This window comes from Muntiacus reevesi, chromosome 2, assembly GCF_963930625.1.
Source record: "Muntiacus reevesi chromosome 2, mMunRee1.1, whole genome shotgun sequence".
NCBI classification, from domain to species: Eukaryota; Metazoa; Chordata; class Mammalia; order Artiodactyla; family Cervidae; genus Muntiacus; species Muntiacus reevesi.
Genome location: NC_089250.1, coordinates 421935 through 434768, shown reverse-complemented (window position 1 = coordinate 434768; position 12834 = coordinate 421935). Strand labels below are relative to the sequence as shown.

Below are 12834 nucleotides of genomic sequence, written 5' to 3'. Positions count from 1 at the left end.
CTCACCACAGGCTGCCCTGCACATCACACTGCAAGCCTGGGTTCAAGGAAGGGGGGCTCTGGGAGATGCTGCTCATCTGATCCCTCGGTCCCCCTCAATTCACCACCTTCCTCCCCTCCTCCTGTTTCTCCCACACTCCCCCCTTTACTTGTCTTCCTTGAACAGCCTAGTCCATTCCTGCCCCAGGACCTCTGCACCAGCCGTTGCTGCTACCTACAAGGCTCTTCCCTCTGATCTGCACACAATGGGCCCGTCTTGTCATTGGGTCACACGTCACCTCATCCATGGGGTCTTCACTGGACTGTCCACCCCAGAACAGACACCCTTTCTGTCTAGCACATGCCCCTGTGGTGCCTTCTCTGCATGATTTTCTCTTATGTAGTTATCTTCCTGCCAGTGCAATTCCTCCGTTGCTCAGAAAGTCGTGACTGTGACAGCTGAACACATTCAGTGTCCCCTGCTGTCTCCCCGCCAAAGCCTTGAATGATCAGAACAGGCCCCCCAGTCCACTTTTGATCACTGATTGAATAAAATATAAAGGTGACATTTCTTTCCAAAAAGATACCCCCCACCTTTTAAAATAATTATCTGAACACATGACCCAAAAAATTAAAAGACTTACTGGGGAAAAGACGAGGTTTGCAGGAGTGGTTCTGTTGAATCTAATATATACACTGGTCCAAATTCCCAACACCGTCTGGGCTCCAGGTAAAGGTTTTCATTATTCTCTCTTAAGCTTTTAAATGATACATATTTCAAAATGTGCCATGGAGCAGGTCCTTCACTCATCTTATAGAAAGAACAACAAAAGCATATGTCTATCTTGAAATCCAAAACTCACATGAATTCAGAGAGAGATTTTTTTAAAGCTCTACACAGAAAGGAAAGGTGACTCCATTTAGTATTCTTTGTATGATTTTTAACAAAGAAATACTAGAATGTAATTTATGACACTATTAATTTTCTCTAATGATGTGTGGTTGTCTTGCCAGATACCTTTGTTTGGGGAGATGTAATAATCCATTTCAGCACATTTATTCACTGCCCATAATGTATTTTGGAGCATCTACATGGAGAAGGAGTAATTTCTTATTTGGCTAAGCAAAACAAACAAACAAACAAACCAACAAAAAACCCCCACAAACTTTTGGACTGTTAGTAGACAAAAAGAGATGCCTATAGGCAGCATAAAAATGTTTGTAAAGATTCTGGTTTCAAGTAATTTCTGTTTCCTAGGATGTGACACTGCAGTTACCTGAGTGCACATGTATGCACAGGAGAATACACATATGTGTATTATGGGACATTATATTATGGTAATTAAGATCATTAATCAACTTGTGAACTCTCCCTTATCAGCACTGCACTCTGCCTGGCAAACAGTATGTTCAGTAAATGTGTGTCTGTGCTCAGTCGCTCAGTCATGTCTGACTCTTTGCAACCCCATGGATGTAGCCCACCAGGCTCCTCTGTTCATGAAACTTCCCAGGCAAGAATACTGGAGTGGGTTGCCATTTCCATCTCCACATAATCTCCCCAACCCCAGGATTGAACCAGCCTCTCCTATGTCTCCTGAATTGCAGGCAGATTCTTTACCGCTTGAGCCATCAGGGAAGCCCCTCAGTAAATGTTAGGTGAGTTCATTAATTAACTGCTGAACAAAGAACTGCGTGGTGACATTTGATTTTGCTTTTGAAGCCTGACCCAGGAGTGCAATCTCTGAGTGAGAAACTCTTAAGTGACTCAGCCAGAAGGACACAAGGTACATGTGCTATGCAGGCGGCCCTGGCACCCTGCTTCCTGCCCGTGACCCCTACTGCTTCCATGACCCCTACTGCTTCCATGACCCCTACTGCTTCCATGCATCTCCACGCCTGGTGTCCAAATGCCTGCCTGCACCTGCGATTCTCTATTGAGGGCTGTCCTAGGCCCTCCCTTCTGGCTGGGTGTTGACCCACCTAGCCCCTGCATCCTCGGACAGGGTAACTGAAGACTGAATTCTACCCCATTTCCAAGAGTCCCCAGGGATGGGGGCTGAGCGCCAGCCAACCACAGTGCCAACTCACCTGGTAGCACCTCTCCTCTCTGATGCCCTGCTGACCCCACCTCCGTCTCCTGCCCTCCTAGCACTTCCTGGGTCCACATCCCCAGAAATGACATCAGATCCTTGCTGCAGGGTCAGCTTCTTGGGGAATCCAGACTGAGACAGACACCTTTAATCATCTGACTTCTAACAAAGCACCCATTGTGCAATCGTGTGCTTGTGCCTGAAACGTGGTGAAAACAAGCCGATTCATCACCTGACACATTTCAGGTGTGAAATCCAGACTCTGAGCCTCTAATGAGCCCTGAGATGCCCCAGGACAAAGGGCTCATCTACTTTCTTAAATGAGCTCAGCTCAGTGACTGTTAGCAGGGCAACCCTTTCCTGAGTGAGGCTGGCCCACATGCAAGCCCAAGGCCCCTGTTAATCAGACAAAGGATGTGCAAACAAAGAAAACATTTTAATTAAGCCTTCATTGGTAAGCCAGACAGGCCAACCATGGACTAATCCAAACAAGAGCCTTGTATCCTCACCCTTGTAGCCTCTGTTCTAAGACATCGAAGCACATGTCTGCAGGGGCCCAGAGGCACCTCCTCCTGGTTAGCTCAGGCACTGGAGGATCCCTTCTCTCCCAGTTTCTTGTTTGCCTTGTCTTTTCAATCATGGTCTCCACAATGATAACAGTCTCTTCGTACATCTGGATGCTCCCAGTGGAAAATTTATCTATAGATTCTATCACCTCCACTTTCTTTTAGGCCAGCTTCCTGGGAGGGCTTCTCACTGGCCGGCTGCCGCTCTGAGCCCCACGCCCCTTGGACCCAACCAGAGTGACCTGAGGCCCTTGAGATCGGGGTGTAGACAGCCCCTCTGGATCAGGTGCCACTATGGGACAGGGCCGTCTGTCCCCCTCCTCCTCCTTCTGGTCATCCTGTTTCCCCTGGAGGCCCTTCAGTTCTTTGGCATTTTTCTCATGCCCTTTGTCTGCAGGGTGTGTGGTGGGGGGGCATCCATGTTCTTTCCCCTTCAGGGGCCCCCTTCATCCTTAAGACCATCTTCTACTCCCTGGGGGCCCCCCTTCCTCCTTCAGACTGTCTTCTTTCCCCTGGGGGGCCCTCTTCCTCCTTCAGACCGTCTTCTTTCCCCTGGGGGAACCCTGTCCATCCTCCAGAGGGTGCTCAGGCTGCTGGGGAGAGGGCTCCACACTGCTGTCAGGATGCACAGAGTCACCTCCTTAGAAACCACCACGCCCCCTTTGCTGGGATGGAGAAGACACAGAAGCCAGGACCCATGAGACTGGCGTCTCCAGAGACTGTCATGTACCGCCTTTTGGTGTACAGGTCGGCAGGGGGCTCGGGTTCTTTGGGGCCTTTCACATTCTCCTTGATCATCTTGCCTAGTTTCTCAAAGTCTTTGCTTATCTTACCTCCGTCTGGGACATCCTCCAGAGCCCCTTCCTAGGTCGGGGGACTTGCTTCTTCATCCCCCAGTTCAAGCTTAGACTTGCCCTCTTCTTTGAGCACCACCCACCCCGGCTTTGTGTCCTCTGGGCCTCTCAGTGGTGTCTCTTCCAGAATTTCATCTGCTCTGTCTTTCGCTACCATGTCCTTTTTCCTCGGAAGGTTCTTGGGGAGGCCTTTGAGTCTTGGTTTCAGTGCAGTTATATCCTGCACATCTCTGGTAAGATCTTTGAAAAAAGAAAAAAAAAAAAAAAGAGGCGGGTGCAATGAGTCAAGGCCAATGAAAGAGGAAGAAAAAGTATTTGTTGAAAAATACAAGCCTAGCACTGGGGTGGGGTTTACTGGTTGGCTGGTTGGCAACAAGGTAGGATCCCTGGGTCCTAAGCATTCATGGCCCACACTGAGGACCCAGCCCTGCGGGCTGCTGCGTGACTTTAGGACAAGTCACTTGGCCCCTCTGGGCTTGCAGAGTGGAGGGGAGGCCCCCACAGTTCCCTTCACACTGGGTACAACTTACTGAGATCCGTGTTTCTCCTGCAATGACACTGTGGGAGCAGGGCCTCTGCCCCACCCCAGCACCCTCACCTCGAGGTCACAGGGGACACTTGGATCCAGACTAGACCAGGAAATCCAGTCCAGAGAGCCACTGTCACCTCAGGCTTCCCCAAAGGAGCAACTCAGAGTCACCCCACCTCCCTCTGATGGCTTTGGAATAGCCTCCAGGCACACCCTTGTCCCCCCTGCACCCCAAACCAGATAAACACCACCACTCCTTGCTTACCATCCCCTTCCTCCTGTGAAACAAGAGGAAACTATGCATTTAAAACCAGAATATATGGCTGATTCATGTCAATGTATGACAAAACCCACTGAAATGTTGTAAAGTGATTGGCCTCCAACTAATAAAATAATATTAAAAAAAAAAAAAAAAAAAAAAAAAAAAAAAAAGAAAAATAAAAACTAGAAAAAAAAAAAAAAAAACCAGAATGGGAATCCCCTGGGCCAGAGGCCACATTCACTGCTTCAGACCAGCCAGGAGGAGAAACTTAAAGTTTCAGAAAACACAAAGTTTCACCCTGTCCCATCCAAAAGGCGGGCTTTTAGTTCCAGGTGGCTGCTGCTGCTGCTGCTACTGCTAAGTCGCTTCAGTCATGTCTGACTCTGTGCACCCCCATAGATGCAACCGGCAAGGCTAACTCGTCCCTGGGATTCTCCAGGCAAGAACACAACCCACTCCAGGAGTGGGTTGCCATTTCCTTCTTCAATGCATGAATGTGAAAAGTGAAAGTGAAGCTGCTCAGTCGTGAGCAACTCTTAGCGACCCCATGGACTGCAGCCTACCAGGCTCCTCTGTCCATGGGATTTTCCAGGCAAGAGTACTGGAGTGGGTTGCCATTGCCTTCTCCGACACAGGTAGATACAGCCATATATGTAGGCATGGGTACAGATAGGAATAATGGAGACACCACTGTAGATGTGTGTGTGTATATAAAGACAATGCAGGTACCGATGGTTTATACATGTACATAAAGACAGTGGGGGTGTAGACAGTTTATGCATGTACATAAAAACAATGGAGATGTAGACAGTTTATCAGGTCAGTTCAGTGGCTCAGTTGTCTCCGACTCTTTGCGACCCCATGAACCACAGCATGCCAGGCCTCCCTGTCCATCAGCAACTCCTGGAGTTTACTCAAACTCATGTCCATTGAGTCAGTTATCTCATCCAACCATCTCATCCTCTGTCATCCCCTTCTCCTCCTGCCCTCAGTCTTTCCCAGCATCAGGGTCTTTTCAAATGAGTCAGGTCTTCACATCAGGTGACCAAAGTATTGGGGTTTCAGCTTCAACATCAGTCCTTCCAATGAACACCCAGGATTGATCTCCTTTAGGATGGACTGCTTGGATCTCCTTGCAGTCCAAGGGACTCTCAAGAGTCTTCTCCAACATCACAGTTCAAAAGCATCAATTCTTTGGTGCTCAGCTTTCTTTATACTTGTACATAAAAACAATGGAGATGTAGACAGCTTATATATGTACATGAAAACCATGGAGGTATAGATACTTTATGCATGTACATAAAGATGATGAAGATTTAGATACTTTATGTGTAGATGAGGTGCAGGCTTAGGTGATAAAGATGTAAGTGTAACCATAGATAATGTAGATATAGGTGTATGCAGATACAGCTGTAAGTGATATAGATGTGGATACAGATGATGTAGATGTGGATGGAGGTAGAGATGCAGATGTAGACATAGAGGTAAGTGCAGGTGTAAATGTAGTGATGCAGGCATCAGCATAAATAACAGAGGTGTTGAAGAAGATGGTGCAGGTGCAGAAAATGCAGATGTGGGGTAGACGTACATGTAGATGATCCAGACAGACATAGATGGCCGAGTAGGTGTCAGATGTAGATACAGATGATGTAGGTGTAGGTGATGTAGAGGCAGGTGTAGGTGTGGATGATACAGATGTAGGTTAGGTGATGTGGATGTAGCTCCAGATGATGTAGAGAATGTAGGTGTAGTGTAGATGTACACATACAGACGCTGTAGACACAGAGGTGGACATAAGTATATATGTAGGTGCAGACATGGTCACATAGATGAACATGGAAGAAACGGAGAGTAGCTGAGGCAGGTGTAGATGTGAATGAGGCTGAGACAGAGACAGAGACACTTGCCAGCAGAGTTCACGTCCCAATGCATCATGCAGAGGAGACCAGACAGCCTGCTGGCAGCCACAGAACTGACTGGCCAGGTGCTCAGAGTCACCATGGCAGCAGAAGTAATAATATCAACTGCTCTGAGCTCTGGTCCAATTCCAGGTACTGTGCAGGCATCTCGCCTGCAGCATCTCAATAACCATACCTGGTCATCCTTTCAGCTAAGACATTCCTGTCCCCAGAGACCTGTGGAGCTGAAAGACACCTTGACATCCAAACACTCCCATGGTCATCTTCGTCACCTCTCCCCTCCTCCCACCATCACTCACACCAGAGCCCATATCTCTGATGCAAACCCATTCATCCTCTGCCTCCCCCACTGCCATTCCAGACCCGTGAGGTCCTGGATATGAGGGTCTGCTTCTGGTGGCTCAGACAGTAAACAATCTGTCTGCAATGGGTCAGGAAGATCCCCTGGAGAACAGAATGGCTACCCACTCTAATATCCTTGCATGGAGAATCCCATGGACACAGGAATCTGGCAGGGTATAGTCCAGGGGGTTACAAAGAGCCAGACAAGACTGAGCAACTAACACTCTCACTTTCCTGCCACTTTCCCTACTGCCTGGAACTGGCACATGGAAAAACGTGAAACAAGTAAGTGGTTCTGTGCCCACGGACTCTGCCCACCCCGACCCCACCTGTTGCCTGTATTCTCGATGATGCGATGACACCGGTCCAACTCGTTCCTCAGCGTCTGCTGGGCGACCACCAGCTGCTGGCAGTCATAGGATGACCTCTCCAGGCTCCTCTCTGCCTCTTCAGTCTCCTTCCGCAGGGTGTCGATCTGCTCGTTGTAGAGCTGAATCTCGCCATCATCACACTCTTGGGCATCTCTGATGACTTGTTCTAGGGCCGCTATCTGTGGGCAGAGACACGGTCACGAGGAAACCTAGCCACCCTCTCCCTTCAGACATCGATGCAGTAGTGGAGAATCCAGATGGCACACCCAGCTGTATTTGTCTTGTTGGTTTGTTCCTCTGTCAGCAGAGAATCTTTAAGCCACAGAAGGATGTGACAACTGAACCCCTTCCCCTGATGCTTGTATCAGCACCCCCGGAAATCAGCCTTTAGTGGAGCCCCCGACCCAAGGCAGTAGAAAGATGAGAAACTCAGAAAATAAAAACTGCCATCCCTGGACTAACATGTGCAACTCAGAGTACATTTTTCATACTTTACTGAGTTAGCATGAAAAAGTAGTAAAAAGAAGAACATGGACTAAATAGATAAGGTGCGATAATAATGAAGGGGGGTTTCCTTCATCTTATTCAATCACTATGGCACTTTAATTTTCTCCTGATTTCTGACCAGTAGAGTTATATATATATATTGATAGCTAAAATGTGTGTGTTTGTGTGCACTGGCACTTAAGTAAAATAACTTCAGAGAAATGCTATTTATATATTAAAGCAGGACAAGTCAAAATTAAGGTAGGAAAATGAAAAGAGATTCCTCATCTTCACTTTAAGAGCTGTGACAACCCACAAGCAGCCACAAGCTGCTTACTTATTTACAAGTGAACTTATTTACAAGCTCAGTACAAGTTCACTTTCCCACGGATTAAAGGTCTAACAGGCGTGGCCAGTCCTCCAAAACAAAATAAAACGTGTAAACTGAAACCCACTTCATCTGGAAGAGGGTTTTTTCAAACTTCAACACGCATGTGAACCACCCGAGGATACGGTTTTGCTCAGACTCTGACTCAGTAGCTCCAGTGGGACCGGAGGGGCCGGGTTTCTAAGTGGCTCCTCGGGAGAGGAAAACCCAGGAAATGAACCCATTTTGCAGCTCTCCTGGAGAAAACAGAACCAGGTAGGAAAAGTGCAGGCTCCATGAGACGCTGCTCATCTGGCCCGTTGGTCCCCCTCGACCTACCGCCTTCCTCCCCTCCTCCTGGTTCTCCCACACTCCACCCTTTACTTGTCTTCCTTGACCAGCCTAGTCCGTTCCTGCCCCAGAAAAGGCACGGAAGTAATAAACCCACCGGGCTCATATTTCTCAGTTCTTTCACCTGCCCTGGAGTCTAAAGGTGCCCAGGGATGAAAGGTGCTTGGAGTCAAGGTGACGTGCATGGTTGAGACTGCGAAACCACCTACCCCGGCTGAGGGTTGGGCTTTGCTAGTTGGCACCGCCCCGGAATGGGCGGGGCTGGGCCCTCTGTGGGAGGGGCTTGGGGGTATCGGGCCCCGTTTCCCGGGTGACGGCCGCACGGAAGAGGCGGGGCTCGGGCCTCCAGGCTCCCCGGCCACGACCTGAAACCGTGGCCTCCGAGAGTCGATCAGTAGTAGGGCAGAAGAGAGCGCCAGAGGCCAGCAGCTCTGGACCGAGCAACTCGTCGTGGGGACGGGCGGCCTAAGGGAATGAGGCTTGGGAGAGGCTGGTCTGAGTGACAGGCTGGGGGCGTGGCCTGTGAGACCCGGAAGCGTGCGAGGCGAGAGTGGGGGTGCCCGGCCTTGGGCGACTAGCAGTATACCCAGCACTCCGAGCTGTGGTCCCGCAGGTCCAAGTGTGCGGCTGCGCGTCTGGGTGGGGCAGCGGCGCGGGCAGGCCATGCCTGGGGACTCCCAGTCGCTGTGGGAACTGGTGGAAGAGCACGTTCCGCTCCCGGAGCGGCCCGAAGTGAAGAGGATTCTAGGGGAGACAACAGTGGATCTGAGCCTGGAGCTACGGGCAGAGGTGAGGCGTAGGAAGGTGAGCCCCACGGCAGACCTGTCCCAGGACTCGGATGATTTTCTCACCTTCTACGGGTCCTTAGCCCTGCCCAGTAACTCTCAAGCTCTTGTCGGATCTCATTGTCCTCCCAACCCTCTCCAGTTCAACTGTCCTGCCCCTCATCCCCCAGCTCCCCTGCCTCCCTTCACTTCCCTCCGCAGTCGCCGAGGTGCCCCAGCTGTCCTTGCAGGTAGTGATGTTACGATCATTGCTCCAAGAGGCTCGATCTATCCAAACCTCTGGATAGCGCCCCACCTTTGACCTCTCCTCTCTCCTGGCACCACCGCGCCTCCTGAGATCTTGTGTGCCAGGAACTGTGGCAGCTGCTCCAAGGTCTCCGCCGGAAGGCCATCTGTGAGGGCAGGTTGGAGCTCCAGACCTGGGTCTGGGCCCTGTCTCCAGAACTCAGATGGGTCAGCCTGGCAACTGACAAGGGTCCAGGATCACCTTTCCTGTGGTTCCCTGGAAGGAGCCCCTAAATTGCCTTTATGCATCTTCTGCAGGGACCAGACCCACGTTTGGGTCCAGTATAGCCCCAGGGTCCTGCACTTTGCCTTGGAGGAGCCCAGCCCTGATTTGCCAGAACAGGAGATGTTCCAGATGAGAGCTGGTGAAGCTAGGTGTAGTAGTAGGAGGGGAGGGATCTGTCCTTGCTGGGCAAAGGACCCCAGCCAGCTGGTAGCTCCCACCTGCAGGCATGGAGAAATTCCTGGTCTGGGACTGACACTTCTACAGTCACCTGTGGTAGAGGTCAGCCCATGAGGGCTGCAGAGGTCCAGGAAACACGTGCCAATCCTGGGAGCTTGGTTCGAGCTGGGTTGTAGAGTACGAGGAACAGACTTCCAGACAGATACAAAGAGAACCGCTTTGCAGGGAAACGGAGAAGGATCGGCAGATAGGAGTGGAAGGAAAGACTTCACCCAGTGGCCGGTTGTCCCTCAGGCTGGGATAGCCAGGCTGCGAGGATTGTGTTAGAGAGGGCTAGGGACTGAACAAGATAAATGAGCAGCATCATGTTCATCCGTGAATGGTAGCAACTTATTTCTCACACATCCTTATGAAGGGGGTGATGGCCCCATTTTGCAGATGATACTAAAGCTCAGAAGGGATGATTGACTTTCCCAAATTCACACATAGTAAAGGGTTGCAGAACCCGTGTGCAATCTCAGGCTCCAGATCTCCTCTTTTTACTACCATCTTGTGTTGCCTTTGTGAGGAAGCACAAAATTGTCTAGGAGAAATAGTGTTTGTGTCCTGAAGGCCTGGGGTGAAGCAGCATGACAGAGTGAGCTTGACTTCATCTGCCAGCAGCTGTCACCAGGACCTCAGCGTCATCAAGGACCAGCTGAATGTGTCCCACATTGACCAGCCTTCTGGACACGTGCAGTGAGGCCCCCAGGTATGTGCAGTGGGGGTGGGGACAGGGAGGGTGGGACTGCGGATGGACCCTGATGTACTGGACTACTGGGAGGAGAAGGGAGGGAACACACCTGGCTGGGAGACCCAGGAGAGTGGGACTGAGAGGTGAAAAGGGCAGGATGCTGATGAGGTTGCTGCCAGGAATCAGTCAAGTACAGATGCCTACATGGGCCTTGGCCTGAGGACTTTTATCCTGGGAGGTGGGGAAGAGATGACACACAGAAGAGTTTTTAAAGCAGGGGCAGGGCTGTCATGCAGGAGAGAATGGAGGCAGGAGGACCCGCAAGACTAGTCCTATCATGTAGAAGAGAGATCGAGGCTTCTGAGGGTGGGCACTGGGAGGTGGGCAAGGACAGAGGACACACCCTGCCCAGGAAGAGGCTGGCAGGGCTGCAAGGCTGTGCTGGAACAGCATGAAGGCAGCAGAGGGAGAGGTGGACTGAGATAGGAGGGACTAGAAGAGTCTTCTGGTGAGGCCGGAGGTTGGGACCGCGTGGAGGGCTCTGCTGAGACCTGGGCTCTGCTCTGTGCAGACCTTCCAGTGCTGCACTGTCCATGTCCCAGGGCCCTCCTGGAGGAAGAGTGCCATGCTCTGGAGAGGGAGATTCCCATCCTGCAGGTGAGCTGCAGTCCTTGGCCGCCCCGCCCCCAGCCCTTCTGCTGAGCGTAGACAACCCCATCTCTCACCCAGGGCGTGAGATCCACACACCTTGCAGAGGTTGTGTGAACCCTGGGTCCATTTTTCCTGTGTGCACACTTCTTATGTGTGTGATCCTTAAGTACATGAATTCATATTCCAGTTGAGTCCCTAAGTCCGAGGTCAGCAACTTTTAGATCAATTGCTGGGTCTGCCTAGGTCTTTTGCCTCCTTCTCTTCCCTAAGTCTGGGTTCAGGCCTGCCACCCTCTTGCCAAGCTCAGCTTTTCAGGGAGAGGCTGGTGTTCCTCTCAGGAGTGCCCCCAGGTGATTGGGAGGAAGAGACTGCATGGGCTGGTTCCTGCTCCCCACCATGGGGATCCTGACCTGGGCACCCTGCTGTAAAACCAGGCACTGAGCCAGCTCTCCCTGCAGCGCTGCCTGGAAGATGAGTATTCAGACTGAATCCCCCCCCCCCCCCCCCGGCCCTCTGAGGCAAGCCTAGATCTCACCCTGGCAGGTGAGGACCCTAGCAGGTCCCAGAGCACCCAGCGCTCCACTCCCCCCACTTCCCCCCAACCCACACCCATCCCACCTTGCTCTTGTAACACACCCTGGAAGACTGGGCACTGTGTCTCAGGCAGAACCTCTCCTCCAGAGCTAAAGGAACAGAAGGCAGCCAGGCAACAGGAGCTGCAGGCACCCCTGAGGCCTTCCTGTGTCTCCCCTAGCCACAGGTAACCGAGAGCAGACAGACAGCTGGATGGGGCAGGCTGAGGGGCAGGCCGCGGCCCTCTCACAGCTACTCCCTCCCATTCAGGCCACAGCCCTTGGGGTCCTCCAGCCAGGGCTCTGGACTCCTGCCTTGCCTCCACGGGGCTGCTGGAGTTTGGGCCAGGCTTCTCCAGTGCTGCCTGCCTGCTTCTGCTGGGTCTGGAGCACTGCCCCATACCTCATGGCCTGGCTGCCACCTGCCGCAGGGGACAGAAGATTCAGTCCCACCCCGGGAAAAGGCCAGCTTCTACTCTGATGTCCAGTGCAGTGCCCCAGGCCCCAACCTGAAGGGCTCCTCAGGAAGGCGGCTTCAGCTTTGGCTGGAATGTGTCCTGTCTGCTCCTGCTCTCTTTCAGCTGCCAGGGTCCAGCCCACTTCAGATCTAGTCTAGGATGAGCCCTCCCCAGGAGTCCACTGCTGTCTGTCTGTCTGTCTGACCCTCACCCTACCTTCTCAGCAGGTCCTCAGTGTCTGGTCCTGACTGTCACAGCCTCTGGCCTTTCTCCTCCCAGGCATCCCCCCAAAGGCCTGGCAGGAGGAGGTCCTGTCCCAGCCCTGACTCATGTCCCGTTGGAGGACCCAGACAAAGCAGAGCAGCAGCTCAGAGACAGGAATAGAACTTTCATTAAAATCTATGGACTTTAAAAACCTAGTGGTTCGCAGATGGTTGGGGGCGGGAGGTGCACCGTTATTGCTACAGAGGATTAGAGGCAGCTCTTCCGGGGCTGTCACTGCACAGAGGGGCGCAGAGGACAGACACACAGACACTGCAGGGCTTGGGGAAAGGAGTTCTGGCTCCAGAGAGTGGTTGGGGCACACGGGCTGGGGCAATTTGGCACCTGAACAAGGGTAGCCCAGTTTGGGAATACTGGGCTTTAGCCTGGTGGTGGTAGGGCAAGGGGGTGTCGTGTAGGGTCCACTTCCCCTGGTTTCTGGGCTCAAACCTGCTGAGCATCACCCCATCCCTACTCCCCAGAAACGAGTTCTTTGGGCGGGCTGTTGGGTCATGGGCCTCTGCTGGGCTGGCCCTGACAGCCAGTGCTGGAAGGAGGCACAGAGACCTCA

At 52.0% G+C, this 12834-nt stretch overlaps 1 protein-coding gene and 1 pseudogene across 1 annotated transcript; one reads left to right on the top strand and one right to left on the bottom strand.

Moving 5' to 3' along the window:
* Window positions 1-3604: 3604 nt before the first annotated feature.
* LOC136157756 (filensin-like) lies at window positions 3605-8296 on the bottom strand. Its single transcript, XM_065919529.1, has 3 exons — window positions 8213-8296; window positions 6870-7090; window positions 3605-3728 (listed from the first exon to the last, which is right to left on the bottom strand). Exons 1-3 carry the CDS (start codon window positions 8219-8221, stop codon window positions 3620-3622), a joined length of 339 nt encoding a protein of 112 aa, XP_065775601.1. The 5' UTR covers window positions 8222-8296; the 3' UTR covers window positions 3605-3619.
* A 189-nt stretch (window positions 8297-8485) lies between these two features.
* Window positions 8486-12619, top strand: LOC136157755 (coiled-coil domain-containing protein 24-like; annotated as a pseudogene).
* Window positions 12620-12834: the final 215 nt, after the last annotated feature.

What these genes read in the sequence shown, in the direction of transcription:
- LOC136157756 (XM_065919529.1), bottom strand. An exon ending in ATCGAGAATACAGGCAACAG is followed by an intron (nt 3,729 to 6,869) that starts GTGGGGTCGGGG and finishes CTTTTTTCAAAG; the next exon opens with ATCTTACCAGAGATGTGCAG.